The following is a 19429-nucleotide window of genomic DNA, read 5'->3' as shown; positions in this document are numbered from 1 at the left end:
TCATCAATCGGCAGAGAGGATGAAAGAGATGATAAATTCTTACCTTCGATCTACAAATAAATAATCCATTTAAATAATTCTCTTGTACTGTGTAATGTCAATGCAAACGTCTCAAGTTTCTTTAAATAAATAATTATCGATTGAAATCACTGTTATTACAATCGTACTCCTCTGCGATAATAAATGTTCGCACGATTATTTCAAACAAGCATTTGTCAAATCGTTTTCATCCTTCGTGCCCAAGTCGACATATATGTATATGTATGTATGTAATACGTAGGATACAGGCCTACATGTAAATATGTATATATGTATATTATACTGTCTATACATACATAATTCTAACAATTAATATAAATATACAAACAGCACTGCGCTAACTTCTTTCAAACATACTTTTTATGTCTGTATATATTTATGTATATATATATATATATTAGGGTGTGCCAGAAAAAAAAAAAACAAAACGCACACCAAAATTTCGGTAAAACAGTTCAGGTAGTATATTTCATCCATACGCGAGCTGTTAATATTGATATTTAGAGGTGTCTATTTGTTCTTTACATTTTTCATTTAAATAACACGTAAAGAAAACCGAAAAAAATGTTGAACTTTTTTTTTTCTCGTAAACGGCTTGACTTACAAACGATCTAGATACAGATTCTTATATTTAAATTGCAAATGAATAAAAATAAAAAAAATAAGCACCTCCAAATGTCAGTATCAAGAGCTCATATTTGAATATTTGAATGATATATTCTATTTGAGATGCGGTAACGAAATTTTCATGCACGTTTAAAAAAAATATATTTATTTTTCATCTATCATTTTCATATATATATGTTTTTTTTTATAAATTGAGCTAAACTACGACTTTGTTCTATTATAGCTAGTGTAAGTAAGTGACGCCTTCGATGTCCTGTTTACCATTTTCAATTTGACTTTGACTCGACTCTGAATCACTCAAAACTCTTCATGCTGCTAAGTTACGTTATAATCTGTTATATTTTCTTTCTCCGTTCATAAGTCAACTTTATAGGTAGGTATCATACAAACAAAATTATACATACAATAAGTTATCTAAGGTGATTGGTTATTCTGCACGCATACCGTAAATTCTATAACAACAACAACAACAATAATAATAATATTAATGATAATAATAATAGCTTTTAATAATAATTATTAACAATAATAATAATACTGATTAATGTATTGTCACACGAACGTCTCTTGGTATTATTCGTACATACCTAATTATATGAACGTAATACGAACACAAAGACAAAGATGCATATTTAATATTTCAAGCGGTGTTCAATACCGTCTAAGAATCACAGCGACAAGAAATTTTGCAAAATAATGTAAGAAAACAATTTATTGCAGGTTAAAAAATTGAAGCAAACCGGTTGTACAAAACTGTAGTAATTTATTTATCTAATGAAAATTTAATCGCGTTGACCGATTGTATCGTTGGATCGTTATTAAATATGGCAATTGTGAAACTAAACTATTCGACTGTACAGTAATAATCTGACGAACAAAAATATGTTAGCAGTAATAAAATATCCGCGAATGGTAAATATTATTAGGTGTTGTTTTTTTTTTCCTTACACAACCCGTCATTATACGCATCTGGATCGTTGTCTGCAAATTCATGAACGGACACTGTATATTATACTCATGATCTGTGTTATATATTCACAGGCTGTAATCGGTATGAATGAACGGATGATTCGATTACAAGTGACTGAAATAGTTCAAAACTGACGTGTGCCTGGTAATAAAATTTATCTTCATCGTCAGATGTATTAAAAATAAGTAAAAGAAAAAAAAAAGAAAAAAAAGGTGTGTTTGTAATGTTTTATTTATTTGTTTATTTATTTATTTTTTTATTTTTTTTGCAATTTGGTCCTACACACACTGCGTCGTCCACGCTTGATCGGTCGTCGGTTAAGTATAAGCTACAGAGTTTGAATCGTGAGTTTTCAAATTCGGCGAATAGTTTCTGCTCCTCGATATACAATTTCAATGCATGTGACAGTTCTCATCCGATACATCGTATCAATGTATCAGGCATGTTTCATGCATGCGTTATAATATAGGTATACGATGCGTCAGTTTATCGAAGCAAGAAATAACGTGGTGTAGGTACATACCTACGTGCAAGAGTAAAAGTTTGAAAGATTCTTACCATACACGATGCAAGGAAGTGTTATGCGAGAGAACAAGGATCGATGTAACGAGAGAAACCTTGTGCCGTGGAAGTCCGAATGTTTGGTGTATCGCAGGGATCCATCGGTGTTACGGGTATTTCGGATAATGGATTTCGGTACCGTGGTTTAAAATTTACTCGGACAAACCGGCGGGTTCATTTGACCGAAAACGTTTAGCTCGTAGAGCGATGCGACGGCTATGAAGATCAGGTACCACACCATCAGAAACACCCCGTATCGTCGGTCAAGCTTCCAGCCGTTGAGATGAGTCACAACGACGAGAAAAACTACCGTCGATAGCAGAGACACCGTCGAGTAGGTCAGGCCTGCAATAGTACCATGCCAAGTCGTAGAATTAAAGAACCCGGGTACCGATCGGGAAGTAAGAGAGAAGGAGCCGAAACGAACAAAAACCTGGTTTTGGCGCGGAGTTATCGGTACCGATTTCCTCCACTCACCGCCTTCCGGTTCTTCGATCGTTCGAAATCTTTACAAACCAGGCAGCTGTCAACACCTGGTCAACACTTGATAATCGTAATATTTGAACGACCAAGGAACACAGAAGCAACGATTGAGACAAATCGGTACCTACTGCTAACTTTCCGTTGAAATCTGGCACAAGTTTGTAATCCTAAGTTTCTTCGACTTCTCTCTCACTTCCCGGCACCAACGAATCCATCCCGCAAGGTGACCACCCACCTCTGCTCGTCACGTTCACGTGGGAACCAGGCGCTATCATGGCTGTCTGAATGAACCAAGGAAGCCCAAGGCAGACCAGAATGTCGAATACGTTACTGCCGACCGCGTTACTCACTGCCATGTCACCCAGTCCTTCCTTGATCACTGCCAACGATGAGAGGGCATCGGGGACGCTCACTCCGGCTGCCACGAATGTAAGCCCCATCACCGTGTCGGGTATGCCCAACGTGCTACCTGAATGTAGGAGGATCAAGTCAGCCGGTGTGACCAATTTTTTATCGAGGAATAATGTCCTCCGCTTACGGGAACGGGGACGCAATTGGAACCGTGATGTTTTCTACCTATTATCGTGATCATCCAGACCATGAAGTAGCTGTAGAAGCTGATCCATATCATGGAAACGCAGAAGGTGAAGGGGTACCACCTCTTCCACTTCTCCTGCCGGCAGTCTGGCATGGTTACGCGACACATGAAGTGGATCGGGTAGACCAAGCCCCATGAGAACAAGCCCCACTTTCCACCGTCGGTCGGTCTTACCAGTGGGGAAATCTCGTTGGGGTCGGCCTCCTTCGCTTTGTAGTACTGCGGCTGGGCTGGACAAGCCGGCTTTGGATGGGCTGGATCGGAAGGGTCCTGGAGGCCGGCCATGTTGCCTGAAAGAATCGAAGCCTCGTTAATTCGGACTGAAGAATTTGGGGGCCGGGGATCATTCACCTTCGCTTTTGACTTGGTCCGTAACCGGGGAGTTTGGACCGGTGTACGAGAGTCGCTCTTCTTGGAGCGATCGATAACTGACGAGGGCATTCTCCTCGGCAGGATCGTTGTCCTTCGGCAAGTACGGAAGGTTAAGGGATTTAGCCCAACGCTCGAGGCGCTCGTTGAAGGACAGAACGACGCAGTATACGACGTACGTGAAGAGCATGAAGAGGGCTTCGGGCCTGAAAGCGTAACGCGGTTGAACTCAATTCGTTCTTGAATACGAGGGGGTAAGAGAAAAGTACGTAGCTCGATCGCGTTACTGGCGTACTCACCACGATATTGATTCGTTATAGATCGTGCCAAGCATGACAAGGATCGAGATCATGTAGAAGAAACAGTCTCTGCAGAGTGGCCACCAGTTCAGCTTCGACACTGTTCCCGAAAACAGGCCACACACCGATATCACGAACATTATGTTGAACACGGCGCTGCCAATCACCCCGCTCACCTGTAAAATAGCGGTAAGAGAATATGAGGAACCGATGATCGATCGTTCCGACAATCGCTTTTATTCTCCGCGTTATCCATTATCGCGCAAGCAACAATCGTAACTCGAAGCTGGATAGGAGGAACAAAGCAGCGTCGCTGATTGCAAATCGGACAATGGGACTCACCCCTATGTCGTCTTTAGCGAAAAACACCCCTATCACAACTGTCGCCAACTCGGGAGCGGAGGATCCGGCAGCCATGAAGGTGGCACCAGCGACGTCCGGAGAAAGCCGCAATTCTGTGAATACCAAGTGGATCAAAGATGAGAAGATCGAAGGGGCTCGGACTGTCGAAAATCGTAACTGTGCTCACCTTCGCAAATCCTGTCCAAACTGGAAACGAAGTAATCGTCACAGACGATGGCCAGACCGAGGAACGTGTAAATAGCAACCAGGATGTCGATTATCAGTGCACCATGCTTACGGGCCTCGGGCCCGACCAACGGACGTGGAAACTGCTCGATGGCCGGCGGAGAGCAATTCTCTCTTCTTGGTCTCCACGTCGGACGAGCCTCGTTAATGATCGTTGTAACCGACTCTGGCATTCCCTGCAACGTATGTTTCAACCTCTCAGTTATGCTGAAAAGAAGGAATTCTCTCACGGATATCATTCGACCGAATATACCAGTTGAAACAAAGAATCATCGTCGAAACTTTTACTCGTCAACAACGCGAAGGGTTGACCATGCTCCATATAACTACGCACCATGGGACTTCCATGACTTGCATCATGAACCATGACCTTTAAAGTCCTGCCAGAGTAATTCCAAATGACCAGGAGCAACTTCTCGCATGTTACCACAAGGGTAAAAGTTATCCGGAGCAGAGTCAACCCATTTCAAAAACGAACTCCAGCTCACCGTGGTGTTTGGATTCTGAGTTGTCTTGACCTTCTCGGCACCCTTAGAATCAAGTTTGGTTTCCGGGGTGGTTTCGATGCTAACACGCTGTTTGTTGCCCTTCGGAGTCTCGGTTAAAGTCTTTTCAGTAAGCAAAGAAGGCTCCTTGGGAGCCTGAGTGACCGAATTGGAACTAATCGTTTTCGTTTCGTCATTCGCGAGGGCTTTCCTCGTCGGCGAGTCCTTGTCCTTGCGAATCGCGGTCGCATCTTGCAGGTCTTTGCCTCCGCTGATCGGCGACTGATCAGGAACAGAAACCGGAGTCGCAGAGTCGGTCATACTGGACGTGTAGACCGATGTTGTCGTCTGAATTAAAACGTAGAGGAGAAACAGGCCGACCTGAAGTGGCCACTTTTCCCGCCGAGTCAACCGACGCCGTGGTCTACTCCTCATCGTTGGGTGTTGCTGCAATTTAAGAAGGTGTCGCGTTACCGAAGCTCTTCGTGACAGCCGCCGCGGTGCGTTATATGCGTCAACACGTCGGCTCGCTCAAAGTATCGCGTTACCTTAACCGAACTGTCCGAGACTCGGAGTGTGCGGATCTGGGTTACATGAGGATGGGACGAGAAGGAAGACGCGGAATAAGAAGAGGAGGAAGAAATGTTGGCGAGAGGATGGGGAAGAGGTCAATTTGCAAATTACAGACTCGGGAAAGTAATTCGAGACTCGCAATCAGCCAAGGAAATCTCGACTCGTTGAAGTGCTGAGGGTATTTAATCCTCCCGCAGGACGTGTTTGCCTCTCGGCGTGATTTCGAGAGGCGATATCTGACAGGTTGAGAGGCCTATAGCGTCGTATACCGAGGGCGTGCTTGTCCGGGTTTTCATACCCTGGGAATTTTTTGTTGCTTCAATTTTTAGGACCCTCGGCAACGGCGCCTTTCACTTTTCCGTATTGTCAAAACTCGAAAACGCCAAACCCTTGGGCGAAACCTACGCCTGATGTACTGCGAGTACCTTATCCCAAGCGCCCTCCTCTAGGGAAAATGTTCGTGTGTTCGGACGTGTAATGTATGGAAAAAAATCGTCGTTTTGTTTATTACATGATTTACCTTGTAAATTCGGTAATATATGTAAGAAATCATATGTGGTTTTATGCATATGAATAATAAATGACAAAAGCACGAATCATCAAATCTACCAGATCGAAATTCATATAGTTCACTATATAGTTGATAATATGATTTTTGATACAGTAAATCTGATGATTTGTGATTTTGTAATTAATCATGTGATTTCATATATATTTTATTGGTTGGGTCGGCATTCGAATATTGTACATTTAGAAGTTGCGAAACGTCGACTCCTTGCGGTGAAATCTTTTCATACCTCACGCGTAAGTTTGCGAATTTTTAAATTCATGTTATTTGCATTGGAGTATTTTTCTGTATACTGCGCAAAATATTTTCAGTTATTTTTCGATCACAGGATCGCGTATTCATTTCTCTGTAATTGGAATAAGAAAATCGGATTTAATCGCGACGGATCAGAAGACGAAATTCAATTGAGTTTATTGGAAATTCCCTCTAGCAAATAAGCTCACTACTTTTCAGTGAAAGTTATATTTGAATCAAGTAAGATGCGGTTTAACGAAAACGATGAAGCCACTTGGGGCAGTAACTTTTTTTTCCACCGCTCACCGTGCCGAAAAAAGCAATTTCTGCAGCTTGGATGGATTTAAATTTGATACAAAGTTCGTGCGACTGTGAAGTCAATTTAAAAAAGAAACAAAAGAAATTTTGGTGGTATATACTTTTTGTCAGAAAAAAAAGTATGAGCTGTAAATTAGCGTAAATTTTTCATCTGCCGCGGAGTTCCGGTTTCTGGTAAACCCTTCGCATGACCGCATTAACCGGTTCATGTTAAAATTGAAATGTTGTCTGAAAACGCCTGTGTTTGAATAAAGAAGTACTTTTTCGGACGATTTTGAGATGTTTTGGATATATAAGTCAGAAATTGATTTTTTTTTTTCTTTTTTCTGTGGGAATAATTGTAAAAAATAGATAGCGGTAATGGATTTGTCAGAAAATTTCCCCCCTATTAGACATATAGGCATTTGACAATTATTTAATATGCGGTATATCTTGAGAAAATCGTAAAAAAATGAGAATGAACATTGTAAACTATAGCGTAGAAAAAAGCGATTAGGACTAAGGAAAGAGAGAAATGTCCGGTTACGATCACTGTACGCAATTAATCCAAAATTATTTTGACTTTTCATCATCACCAAGAAATGATAATGAGAAAATTTAATACGCGCGGTTCAACGTTCGTTTTTACTACGCAGGTCGCTATAAATTTACAAATATCGAATGATATTTTCTCGCAACTATGGGGCGTTAGGCAAACATTGAACGACTGATTTAACGTCGCAATATTCTAAAAGGCGACAGGCCGCATGCGCGTTACTATTAAATCATTCGAAAATCGTCGATTGTAGGATTTCGGAGGCAGTTGTCGGAAACTGTGAGCTTTGGCGAGGTTCGGTTTGGCAAGGATCGATTCCCTCTTCCTCTGCCCTTGTCTTCCTCGCTGACTCCGGCGCCCCGACGACGATCAATCCGTCCTTGTCCCTTCGCCGCCCTTCGCCGCCCATTCCACCCCCGACAACCCCGCCTCGTCTCCTCGCGTGCCGTCCTCCAAGAGGAGCAAATATCCCGCAGTATCTTTGCGCTACGTCACCAGCATCAATAACGAGTTTCTCTTTCTGTGCAAAGCCGAGGGAGGAAAACGAGGGAGGAAATTTCAGGGTAGAAAAACACCCGGTCACGGGATTCACGAACGACGGTACGGACAGGATAAAGGGTTGTGAGAAGAGTGAGAGAAGAAGAAGAAGACGACGATCAAGACGAGGAGGACTAAAGGGTGAAATGCTGCTAACCGATTCTCCGCTAATTCACATCCACCTCGATGTATGCTCGGAGGAAAGTACGAGGAAGAGAATTGATTCTCCGTTTCAGCTGGAATCGTTCCCGGATATCCCGTAAATCGGATATTCTATTTTCGCACAACCGACCGGACTAATTTTCCTCTAACCGGACTCCGTGATATTGATTGATCTATTTATGGAATGTTAATTGACCCTTTCCACCCGTCCACTCCTCCCTCCGTATCTCGTAACATCTACTTATTATACATACAAGCAACACGGAGGAATTATCGGGGATCACGGGTAAATCCACACGGTTCAATATAGTGGAGGTAACAATATCTGGCAGGGACTCGACGAGACCCTGATACGTAATCAATGCATCGAGCTGATTGGATTCATTGGCTAAACCAGCTGACGCGGTCTCGCTATGACGCCAAGTATATCCCTCTACGAGTAGTTCACTGTACCCTGGCTCTGAATCCGAAGCGATGCGAGAGACTGCTGAAACGATACTCTCGTTCCGTATTTTTTTAAAATTTTTTTTCTCCCCTTCCTCATTTTTTTGGGAAAGGGAAACGCGGAGACGAGGAGAGAGAATCAATCATCGCCGTTCAACCAATTTCGCTCTGCTCTTGGTAGTATATTCCTGAACCGCACGCCGGGATTCAAGTGTCTCGAAGTGTGCTTAATGCACGTTGTGTCCTCAATTAGAATAATGAATTACCGTGTGGTTGAACAGAGTCGAGTTTCCGCCATTGGCGATCAATGGGCTCGCCGATACATCCAAGCTTTTTCCCATACAATTGTAACGTCATCGTCGGTGTCGTACGGTATTTGAATTAAGTTTCGTCTGTTACTGGCAAGTATTATTATGTACATTCGATACGATTTTCTTTGTCACACTGAATTATATAATTTATATTTTCTTCCATTCGGTGTTATCTACATTGTCTCTGCTTCTTTGGAAAGTTTGTTATTCAATTCTACGCTGGTACTGGGAATTTTAGGAACGTTGTAATGGAATCATCGTTGGAATAGTCTACGTATTAATAATGATGAAATAATATTCATCAACGGCGTTAATTAACCTAGCAACGCGATTCAGTTGTGTTGATACAGTAACTCGAACTGCCCGACGGCTGAACGTGACGGTTTTTATCACTAGTGAAAAACCGCGACGTAGCAAGAAAATTTAAACGCTTTGATCCGGGTTTCTGGCTCACGAAGGGATTACGAATCACCATGATTTCCCTTGGCGGGATATTCTTTGATTCAATTGACTGAAAGAGAGATCGGAAATGAAACGTCGAAAATTAATCACCGATACGAACCGCACGATCCCGGTAAAATTCTCTAAATCCGCTAAATTTTGTATGCGATATTAAAATATATTCTAGGCGTTTTTCACGGCGAATATTTCAACTTTCTCAGATAAATTTAATCTTGTTATTCCAGATACGATTCGGTGTACCACAAAATTTTAACTCGCGAATTTGACGGGAAGAATCGAAACAACGTTGCGGGAGACGCAGAGAAATTCAAAAAAGTTTTAAAAAATGCAAAGCCTGAATATAATTACAGTGTTTGAAAAATTCCAGCTGTGATTTATCCTCTTATCAAAATATTTTACGTACTTCTGGAAATTGTAAGGAAACTTGAGGGGAGGAAAAATTTCGGGAGAGTATAAGGTTTTGTCTATCGCGTGGGTCGATTTAAAGTCTTACGGATGCGAGTATGATGTTTCTAAAATGGAATCGAACATGGACTGACCATCAGGGATAAATTTTACGAGCGACGAGGATTGCGTAATACAAATAAACCGCGTTTGGTGATCGACAATGCGAAATATTCGTGTAACTTGAATCGTGAATGGAGTTGGCGAGATGCTCTTATGTACGAATAATCTGAAAATCTATAGTCGATCTGATATTATCATATCTGAGAGATACGATGATTAATCGAAAAATACCGAGAGGGAGGTACTTGTTGTATACGAGGACGTACAACTCTTGAAATTCCTTGTCTGTCTGACGTAGCAGAGAAAGACGAACTGGAGAAAGGTAAAGCCAGGCACAGCTGACGGTACAGCGGCGATAAACTGATTGAAAATAAAAGCTGTACCAGTGCCGTGGAGGAGAGGAAGGGTGGCTCGTTCGCCCTCTCAGTAAAAGACCAACGTCACTCGGTTAGCGAAGTGTATAAACCGACGAGGTGAAATGCTTTATTCCGGACCCACTTAGGGCTCTTCCATTCAAAGCTGTGATGAATTTCACTCGTATTGAGAATATTTCACGGCTTGAATGTGGACGTTGACTGTACGCGGAGTGAATCATCGTACACAGGCTTGCGAGGGTATTTTGAAAACTGAATACTCAAGATTCAGGCTTACGTCAAATGAGAATCAACTTCTGAGTCATTCTTGCCGTTGTATGGTTTCGTTTAAAACAGCCATCGATAACTGGCGAACGCTGAAAGTGATCCTGGAACCGAAATAAAATCGCAAGTGGTGCAAATAGCGGCCATCTTGATTTTGTGCCAGGGATTGAATTCGGCTTCCAGACAAAGTGGCGCCGTAAATCGTGACCTATACGCAACTTCACGCCAAGGATTTGGATCTACAAAATAATTTTTACACACCATTTTTTTTTTTTTTTTTTGTGTATTTGTCTTCGGTAAATCGTGTTTGTGTCAAAGAGCATATTATGAGAATCAATTATCAGCAACTTTGACAGTCGTTTTTAAAATAATTATTGTCAACTCGTAGAACAGGAGGGAATTCCGATTACTTTTACCTAGCTGCAGTTTATATCCTTTACTGAAAGTAAAGTCCAGAGGAAGACAGAGAAGACACAGAAAAACGAGAAAAAAACTGCAGATTAAAAGAAGAGGACTGCAGACGAGAGGAAGGGGCCTTATTTATTGGATTAACTTTATTTTTCCAATAGGTATGCGAATATAGCTGCTGGCTCTTTGCGTCAACCGCTAGATTTATCGCCCACTAGATCTTGCGGTAGTTTTTTCAATAATTACAGGTGTATAAAACAAGTAATCGCAAAATCCTGTTAATCCAAGTTTTGGACTCGTTATTAAAAGCCTTGATCCTCGGAAATTTTTCTTTTAAGTTCGATGAAAAATGATGAAATTTTATCCTTAAAACTCTAGAGAATTGCTTGAGTTTGTCAGAGAACGTTAAAACGGTGCGATTAAGTCTCGGCAGGCGTACAAAAACATTATAGAAAAATTTAGGAATCCATAAAATGAAAAGTGAGAGTTAGCTGCGTTTTGGAAAAAATCGTTCTGCTCAACTGAATATTACTAAAATTGGATTTGCCGCAGGTTTCTTTTCGTTTGTGGAATCTTGAGGGAAATATTTTCACCGAATAATTTCGACGTTCTTAATTTTGTTTTCCTCTACAAGCGCCTGTGACACGGTCGTTACTTGGAAGAACCAGACGTTGATTACTTAGCGAATTCATTAAATATTCGTCGCTGAACTGCAAGCCAAACGAAATTCTACGAGCAAAATGTATTAATTTATTCTTAACAGCGTAGCAATATAATATATGCAATATGCGTATATGCACAAGGGTAGTTCACTGCATGTTTCAAACTAATATGACACGTTACATCAGAGTTTGTAGGCGTTCACGAGTCGCATAGGATTGATTATGCAGCCGGCGTTTATAATTGCTACTGCACGCAACCGTTAATTAAACTACCCTGCATCGATCGATCGATTAGTTTTCCATTGTAGTTTTCCGGCGTTGAGCCAACGATCTTTAATCGGCAACCGTTTACTTCTACGAAAAAAAATAAAAAGGAAGAAATAAATCTCCTACGTTCATCAATCACGGGTGGCGATCAATTAAACGCTATAGATGTGCATTTCACGAGTTTTTCGCTCTCAATTGCATTAGAAAATAAAACATTTGTCCAAGCGTAATCGTACGATTTATTTTACCCTAGGGAATTACAGTTGAAATTGGTTACTGGATCAAAAGAAGACTGCGGTTCTCTTAAAGGGGAACAAACGTTTCAAAAGAAAGTAATTCCACAGCTAATTTGTGCGTATAATTCTCTCAATTATTCGGGTAATGAGCATAACGAATTTGACGCAGTAAATGACGCTTTGACAAAATGCTAATTGTTTCAATTATAAGTTGTTCAACAAGTTAGGGACATTTCTCAGCGGAATGGTAAACGAGTCTGGATACAAGGTGAGCAAACAGAGACCCTGCACTATTGTTGAAACATATAATTTTGTGTCATTTTATATAGCCATGAATTAGTTTAGGACAAAAATCAGGCAAGGCCCCAGTAACGATTATTATGCTAGAAAGCATAAAATGTGAGGGTATTTTTAAACACGAGGCACGATTGTGTGTAACGGTAAAATTATTGATTTGCATAAACAGCTCAGTGAGGTTTGTAGGTTGAGGGTATTAAGTAAGAGACGTGCAAAAAAAAAGAGCGCAATAAATCGCAGAAACTTACCACTGAGCTGATGGGCTCTTCGAGCATGTTTTCCAGACTCTTGAAGAATCCAACAGAAAGTATAAAACGACGATTCACTTATCTCAGAATAACAACATCTCTCGCCCCGAAATTATCTGAAAATAATGTGAGAAAAAAAAACTACCCTTGACAGCAGCTCTACTGTCTTTAAAGCGTTTTGCAACCCGTTACAGTCGACAACGAGTTCCGCTGTTCTTGGATCGTTGATTATTCAAATATCCCGTAAATACGCGGTCGAATCAAGTCACTTGCAGTTTACCTGACTATTTTCTTGTTTTATATCAATTTTTACTTGTTTTTTATCGACGCTCTGACGTTCCTCTTTGCGCTATTTCGCGTGTAATGCGAGGCTTTCCACGCTCGCCTCATTTTGCGCACGCGCAATTCTCCTCTCGTGCGCGAAGTGTTTCACTAAAAGTGTTAGCCACCGAATTCCGCGAGTGTTTTAGTGCCTGCACACACGCAACCCGCTCTACGCAAAAGAAAACGGGTAGCACTATATATGGGCTCGAGGGGTAGTTAGCAGGGGTCGAATTTAAGTAGCTGCCTCGATTTAACTAGCCAGTGACTACCCCTCAAAGGGTGTAGATAAACTATAGTTTTCATAACTTGCGCAGGGAAAACAGACGATGTATATTCATTATCACCGGAAATTACCTAGTGAACATTTTAATGGCGAATCAAATGACGGTAAATGCATACTTTGTCTTGGAATAATTGTCGCTTCTGAAACTTTAAAAAAATTTTATTCTGTACGATTTGCTATATGAATTTGAAGTCTCAGTCTCTCGAGTGTGACTAGTAGACTCGATAAACAAGGGAATAATGAAACGACGTTAACGACTTTCGAATCGGTTGACAGCAGTGTGATACACTTTCAAAATTAGCAATGAAAATGCTTACCGGATAAATTTGAAGTCGTACGAGAATCACAGTTCTATACAGGAATCGCGATGCTTTCTTTATATCACAAAATGTAAAGTATGCTGTACGTAAGATGTATATCAACGTACAGACATAAAAAAATTGTAAACGGTTTGTGGTGAAAGCATTTTAGTTTGCCAACTGTCAAACTAAATGTCCAACCGATACGTATGCATACATACTTGTGCTCTTGTACACATGGGTATATTCACTTTGTTATCAGAGTTCATTGCCTCCTACGTTTGGTTCTGTATTCTGAATAATAAAATACATGATCCGTGTCAACGTATTTTGCATTATATTTATATCTAAGAGGAAAAAAAAAAAAAAAACAACGAACTGAAAATGAGTTGACGAAAAACAACGAGGTAACGTGACGTACCAGAGTCTCTTTATTCTGAGTAAACTTAAACATATAGATGATTTCATACTTATAGAAAGCCATATGTCTTCTGTTCCTTGTGTCAAGCAATCGTTACGCTCTTTCAATATTATCTTGGCGTTTGGTTGAAGTTAACGGAGTATCCGCCGCTATTAGGGTCCTGTTTCAGCTCAAAGTTGTCTGTGGAAAGGCCGAATGGTCTCAAGACCATATTTCCGAGGTCTTTCAACTTCCCTATCATCTCTGTTTTCAACTTCTCGTTTCTCTCCGCGATCAACGGCGGTAATCTCTGCGAATAATATTCAGTTCAAACACAGACTAGCTCGTATTTCGTAATAAACTTACCCTGACAGCGTAATTCGCTTCGCTATGCGCCGGGTCGAAGGTAAGAATCTTCTTGAAATCCTCCAAGGCTTCGTCGAGTTTATCAGACTCTTCGTAGAGCTGTGCCCTCCTCAAATAAGCCTTCAAGTAACTAGAATTCAGTTCCAACGCTTTGGTGCAGTCCGATATAGCGGAGTCTTTGTTCTCCTGGAAAGAGGAGCCAATCTATAAATTTTCTTTTTCTCTCTGAAAGATGACTATATCTCAATCGTCATAATTATCTCAAATTATCGACCTCTGCAAGGACGTTTTGTAAAGTCATGCGTTTTAAAACGTTTCACCAACAAGGATAAAATCACTGTTGATTTACCATGTATTTCATCTTCGCCGCCGCTCTGTTAGCATAAAGAATCGATCTGTCCTTGTCGAAGGCGAGCGAACAGGTTTGTATACCTCTGGTGTAAGCGTCCATGGCTTTCTGATATTCACCGCTTTTGAAAAGCTCGTTTCCCTCGTTCTTCAGACTCTCCGCGTCCTTCCTCAGCGCCTGTTTCACATTCAGTAACATCGGTAGCATAGTATTTGGTTATCGGCAAGCGAAGCGAACGATGCGTTACATGGATTGAAAAAGCTTCTCACCTCTCTCTGCTCCTCCGTCAAGTCGACTTCTCTGTCCTTCAGAGCCTCTTCGTCAATGAAATCATCCGGTAGTTCGGTGATTTTCTTTCCATCCTGTTCCTCGTCTTCATCTTCGTCCTTTCCTATCGCCGCGAAAGGATCGTCGCTAATTTTATCATTACCGACCCTCGTACTAGGCTGTACTTTGTCCTTTTCACTCTCTTTGTTTTCGCCTCTGGACTCCGTCGGTGTTTGCCTAATCGCCGAATCCTCAAGGCCTTTGGTCAGCTCGTCTATTATCTCCTCGTTTGTCTGAGGCCTCTTTTCACTCGCGACGTTATTATCCATCCTCGTTTAAAGTTCAAATTCACGTTAGAAACATACGCACGAACTGTCGATCGCCGGTTTTAAAACCTCTCAACGTATTTGATGCACGCAATATTGCTAGGTTAGCTGTCACACATAACCTACACGACGATGTGATACGTCATTCTGGAATAACCTGCGCTACGAGTCGCGACCAGCTTCTGCGTTTATTGATCTTTCCATACGCGGCAAGGCACCGTAGCGTTTAATTACGATTCTAGAAAATGCGAGTTGACAACATCGCTCGGGACAAAAACTAACAATAGTAATTCGCAAATTATTCAATTATTTTGTATAAAATTTATTTTCTTATTTTCAATCGTCATATCATTTGAATACACGCGAATATTCATGACTAGTTTTAAAATTCACCACATGTGACGCTGCTTTATTCCTCAAGATGGCGCTCAAAATAGTCAAAGTGCGCCTAACTAGAGACAACCTAGCAAATTATGAAAAGCGCCTGATTACGAACAACATCGGTTACAGCTCCGAAACTTCAGAAGGAAAGCCTTCTAGTTACCAGACATGATCAAAGCGTGTAGCTTTTTTAAATTGATTAACCATTTGAATTCGAAACGGTGCATGGAATCGATTTGTAATAAAGGTGCAAGATAATTTTATTGCACGAAATTTCTACAGAAAGATGACCAATGCGACGCATCCGATACTTATAAGCACCACCACTACCACAATCAATTTTCAGGAACACTAATATTTTTTTTTTCAGCTCCTCAGTCCTTCGAGTGATAACCATGATAAGTTAACAGAATTTGCCGCAAGAGTGATGCTGACATCTGTTCAATGCTTTTACCTGTACTTAATGTCAAGTGCTATTCCCGATAAGAGTTTAACAATCAAATATTTCCGAGCCACCAGCCTGGCGGTTATACTAACACAGAGTAAAATGTCCGAACCACACATAACGTATCGGCTTACGAGCCGGCAGCTAATCTGATAAGATAGCAGTTTGTCGAATGAGGCTGTAATCTCCTCGCAGTCGATGCAAAACCTGTGAAATAATTTCTTCTCTTTTTTTTTCTAAGCTCAGAAGGTTTTTACGCGAGTGACAGTAGCTGCGTGTTAAGGATACTGTGAAAGTATGTCATCTTGGTATTTACAAGCTAAAATATAGTCTCAGCTGTGCAAATTACTAAAGAAAAATCGCTTCCGTGCTAATTATTTACCATACCCTGCATCCACCGACAAGTCAATCCGTCATTCGCCAGTAATATTTCTTAATGGTCCCACGTTACCTTATAATGATAACGAACTCCACCAATTTATAAAAAAAAACATAATTATCGATAATGTGAAACATGAGCGCATTCTTTACAGTCAGTTTAAAAATATCTGCCGCAATCAACTCAAAAAGTGAAGTGAAAAGATGTTTACCCTATTTAGTGACCCAGATATCTCCGTTACATATCATTCTTGGAAGTGAGCAGATAACAAAAAGCAAAATTGTCCTCTTGAAAGCGGTAATCTTAAGCCAATACAGACGTCTCGAACATCAAATTGTCGCACCGATTACAAGCCCATCGCTAACATCTTCTGCGTCGTAAAGCCACGTGTTTTCGAAATTTGAAATACGCAAACACTGTGTATATTTATAAAATTCTCTGATATTTTTATAAATCATGAAGCTCCTTTAGACGAAAGAAATTAGCCTCTTCGTCGCGATCGTCGATCGTCAAAAGACCGCAACGTACGTCATCGTATAGCGGTAATGTGTGTATGATACGCGATTAAAATGAATCGATTGATTACGCACGCGGCAAATTATATCTTACATGAACCAGCAACTACAGACACTTATTCTTACTCATAGATACAGCGGTACTTGAAAGCTGAGGTCGTCCCCGCTCCCTGACGTTCGCCATGACTTCCTAATCTAACATTTGTTCGTTTAGATTTCAATTCAATTTCTACGTACACATTATTATATAATCTCTTTTCAGTTGGGGTGCTACAATGCTGATGAAAAGCAAGAGTCTAATCAACAGCAGCAACAACAAGTGGTCGAATAAACTGTGACGTTATGACAATAAAAGTGCGCCTCTAATCTCGAGAGTCTCCGTCCTTCTGGTTTCCTCAAGAATAACAGCCAACGAATAGCTGTATTGTGAACAAGTGAATATTGGTAACACCAAACGTGTTTGTACACGTTATAGTACAGTGATTTTTTATTATTGTGCTGCTGCGTGATAAAAAAAAAAAAAATATGGGTAAGAAGTACGGCGTCTTCCTCTCTGTCACCGCTCTCATCTCGATCGCATCGGTAGTCATCATTTGCATATCCATGGGTACGACTGGATGGGTTTACGCAACGGCTGCTTCGGTCTCAGGTCTCACTTATGGAGACTCCGACGTGAACCATGGACTCTTCACCGGAAGCTTGACGCGACAACTGGTCCAGACGGCGACGAACTACGATCTATACAGTAATTAATTAAGAATACCTAATGAGACCGAGGAGCTAACGATTAGTCGATTACTTTGCATGAAGCATCATGGAACTCGTTGGGATTCTCGAGAATCCATGAACCGATAAGGCGATGTGGTTGAAAGTTCCGAAAGGTCTGAAAAACTGGATACACATTTCAATTTGACGTGGTAAGAAAATGTCTACAATCTTTTTTCAGTAACCTGCGTTTGGGGCTCGAACGCGTGTGCGTGGAGCTGCTTGTCCACAGCTTCGGAAAGAACGGCTGAAGTGGAAAGCCTCTTGGCCGGAGAAACACCTTCATTCGCCTGCAGCGTGTCGACACGAGCCCTGACCAGCACTGGCTCTACAATATCCAGAGCCGACAATGGAACTTGTAAGTTTCACCGGAAACTCGACCCTCGAGAAGCCTTCCAAGAAATGACGATAACGTGTCTCTTCCAACCTGATTGCAGCTACCTCAGATTTTTTAAACGCCGGTGCCTGGCTGAGCAATGTCATTTTTATGACCCTGCTTCTAGCTGCAGCCGCAATCTCCGCCGGTCTTTCGGTTGTCAACAGCGTATGGAGTCCGTCAGAATCGTACTTGAACGTCCTGGTAAGTCAGAGCTGGACAGCGAAGATTCGTCGAGAAAAAACCGGGTCTTAAACTCGATTGAAAAATATATGTACAATTGTCACGTAATATCGGAGATTTATTGCCAACTATACCGGGATCTGATAATTAGTAATCACCGAATCATGCATCGAACCCCACGCAATTGTTTGTATCAATTAGGTACAGTTTGAAAGCTTCGTATCGGGTTGAAGTGATAATCGTATTCAATCTAGGGTAGCTATAGATAAATATCATTAAAATCGCAAGATAAGGATTCGTAACGATAGAGCCCGTTGGATGTTCGTTTGCTTTTTTTAATATTGACTCATTTTTCGCGAGTATAAAAACGCGTTCGTTGTTTTTCCCTTATCGTTTGCAGGGTATCTACATAGCTAATGCCGTCACCGTAGGCTTGGACGTCATCGTTCTCATCATTTGGGGAGTCCACTATGGGGTGAGAACACAGACCAACGTTGCTATCAGAGACACGATCGTCGGTGAATTCACTTCTGAAACATCTCTCGGATATTCGTACTGGTAAGTCAATTTTAGTGTCTGCATTATCAGAATTCCCTGTTCCAAACTATGATACGAGAAAACGATATGGAAACGTAAGAGGTGAAGTATATTAGAAGAAAGTAGAAACGATTGCAGAATCAAATATAATTTTGCGACTATGTTCGGTACAACGAAAACCAGACTTGATTCGGGCAAATATTTTTCGCTTTCACTTTCAGGCTTTTATTGACGCCACCCTTCCTTCACGCTATCAATATCGGTCTCCTCTACCTGCGAGACACGTTGATAAACAGCGAGCCGCCCGAAACGAAGATAGACATCGAAGACATCGCCGACGGGACTCTGGTGCTGTTCTAGGATCCCAATCCACTCGAATAATTCCTAATTATAACATTACTTTATAATATAATTAACGATAATAAAACCTATTTAAATACCCGATATCGGTCCGCCTACGAAATTGGTAGACATGACGAAAAAATTTGGTCCAACACAAACGCTGCAACAATATCAACATGGCCGCCGTCGAGGCCCACTTGCGGTTTTGTTTTCAATCCAGTATCATTAATCGCGATCGAAATTCACCGAGGTTTATTTCATCCGAAACTAGACGATGGCAAGAACAGTTCAGCTGTGATTTCGGCTTTGATAAACGCCCAGGAGCCGGGTATTTAGGCAAAAACAAAAATTCCCCTGTCCGAGTGCACTCTCCGCTTTGTGTTGTGTCCATGATTCCCTGGCGGTGGAGATCGGAACGTGGCGCCGTCACACCTGCCCGTGGCAGGTGGTGAAAGCATTCTCGGCG

At 41.4% G+C, this 19429-nt stretch overlaps 3 protein-coding genes across 6 annotated transcripts; 1 reads left to right on the top strand and 2 right to left on the bottom strand.

Annotated features, from left to right (window-relative positions):
• Nucleotides 1-741: 741 nt before the first annotated feature.
• On the bottom strand, nt 742-12777 carry LOC124177714 (probable sodium/potassium/calcium exchanger CG1090). 2 transcript variants are annotated; one of them, XM_046560404.1, is made up of 9 exons: nt 12427-12777; nt 5023-5466; nt 4476-4710; nt 4289-4401; nt 3947-4122; nt 3630-3853; nt 3257-3568; nt 2916-3149; nt 742-2542 (listed from the first exon to the last, which is right to left on the bottom strand). In XM_046560404.1, exons 1-9 carry the CDS (start codon nt 12451-12453, stop codon nt 2343-2345), a joined length of 1965 nt encoding a protein of 654 aa, XP_046416360.1. In that variant the 5' UTR covers nt 12454-12777; the 3' UTR covers nt 742-2342. The 2 variants fall into 2 exon arrangements, with proteins under 2 accessions (XP_046416360.1, XP_046416361.1); XM_046560405.1 differs by lacking the exon at nt 12427-12777 and adding an exon at nt 10322-10436.
• A 963-nt stretch (nt 12778-13740) lies between these two features.
• LOC124178894 (tetratricopeptide repeat protein 1) lies at nt 13741-15397 on the bottom strand. The gene is made up of 4 exons (XM_046562673.1): nt 14717-15397; nt 14448-14624; nt 14099-14284; nt 13741-14042 (listed from the first exon to the last, which is right to left on the bottom strand). Exons 1-4 carry the CDS (start codon nt 15041-15043, stop codon nt 13863-13865), a joined length of 870 nt encoding a protein of 289 aa, XP_046418629.1. The 5' UTR covers nt 15044-15397; the 3' UTR covers nt 13741-13862.
• A 488-nt stretch (nt 15398-15885) lies between these two features.
• On the top strand, nt 15886-19065 carry LOC124178895. Of its 3 annotated transcripts, none has more exons than XM_046562674.1 (6): nt 15886-16161; nt 17023-17505; nt 17707-17883; nt 17963-18105; nt 18485-18642; nt 18843-19065. In XM_046562674.1, the coding sequence occupies exons 2-6, from the start codon at nt 17286-17288 to the stop codon at nt 18979-18981; spliced, it is 837 nt and encodes a 278-aa protein (XP_046418630.1). In that variant the 5' UTR covers nt 15886-16161; nt 17023-17285; the 3' UTR covers nt 18982-19065. The 3 variants fall into 3 exon arrangements, with proteins under 3 accessions (XP_046418630.1, XP_046418632.1, XP_046418631.1); XM_046562676.1 differs by lacking the exon at nt 15886-16161 and adding an exon at nt 16770-16787; XM_046562675.1 differs by lacking the exon at nt 15886-16161 and adding an exon at nt 16946-16964.
• The last annotated feature ends 364 nt before the right edge of the window (nt 19066-19429 follow it).

This window comes from Neodiprion fabricii, chromosome 3 (assembly GCF_021155785.1).
Source record: "Neodiprion fabricii isolate iyNeoFabr1 chromosome 3, iyNeoFabr1.1, whole genome shotgun sequence".
Classification (NCBI taxonomy): domain Eukaryota; kingdom Metazoa; phylum Arthropoda; class Insecta; order Hymenoptera; family Diprionidae; genus Neodiprion; species Neodiprion fabricii.
This window is presented reverse-complemented; position numbering and strand designations above follow the sequence as displayed.

What these genes read in the sequence shown, in the direction of transcription:
- LOC124177714 (XM_046560404.1), bottom strand. Translation starts at nt 12,453, where the DNA reads ATGCTCGAAGAGCCCATCAGCTCAGTG. An exon ending in CTCAGAATCCAAACACCACG is followed by an intron (nt 4,711 to 5,022) that starts GTGAGCTGGAGT and finishes CATACGTTGCAG; the next exon opens with GGAATGCCAGAGTCGGTTAC. An exon ending in CTGGATGATCACGATAATAG is followed by an intron (nt 3,150 to 3,256) that starts GTAGAAAACATC and finishes TCCTACATTCAG; the next exon opens with GTAGCACGTTGGGCATACCC.
- LOC124178894 (XM_046562673.1), bottom strand. Translation starts at nt 15,043, where the DNA reads ATGGATAATAACGTCGCGAGTGAAAAGAGGCCTCAGACAAACGAGGAG. An exon ending in TGACGGAGGAGCAGAGAGAG is followed by an intron (nt 14,625 to 14,716) that starts GTGAGAAGCTTT and finishes AATGTGAAACAG; the next exon opens with GCGCTGAGGAAGGACGCGGA. An exon ending in CGGCGAAGATGAAATACATG is followed by an intron (nt 14,285 to 14,447) that starts GTAAATCAACAG and finishes TCCTCTTTCCAG; the next exon opens with GAGAACAAAGACTCCGCTAT.
- LOC124178895 (XM_046562674.1), top strand. Translation starts at nt 17,286, where the DNA reads ATGGGTAAGAAGTACGGCGTCTTCCTCTCTGTCACCGCTCTCATCTCG. An exon ending in GACGAACTACGATCTATACA is followed by an intron (nt 17,506 to 17,706) that starts GTAATTAATTAA and finishes ATCTTTTTTCAG; the next exon opens with TAACCTGCGTTTGGGGCTCG. An exon ending in CAGAGCCGACAATGGAACTT is followed by an intron (nt 17,884 to 17,962) that starts GTAAGTTTCACC and finishes ACCTGATTGCAG; the next exon opens with CTACCTCAGATTTTTTAAAC.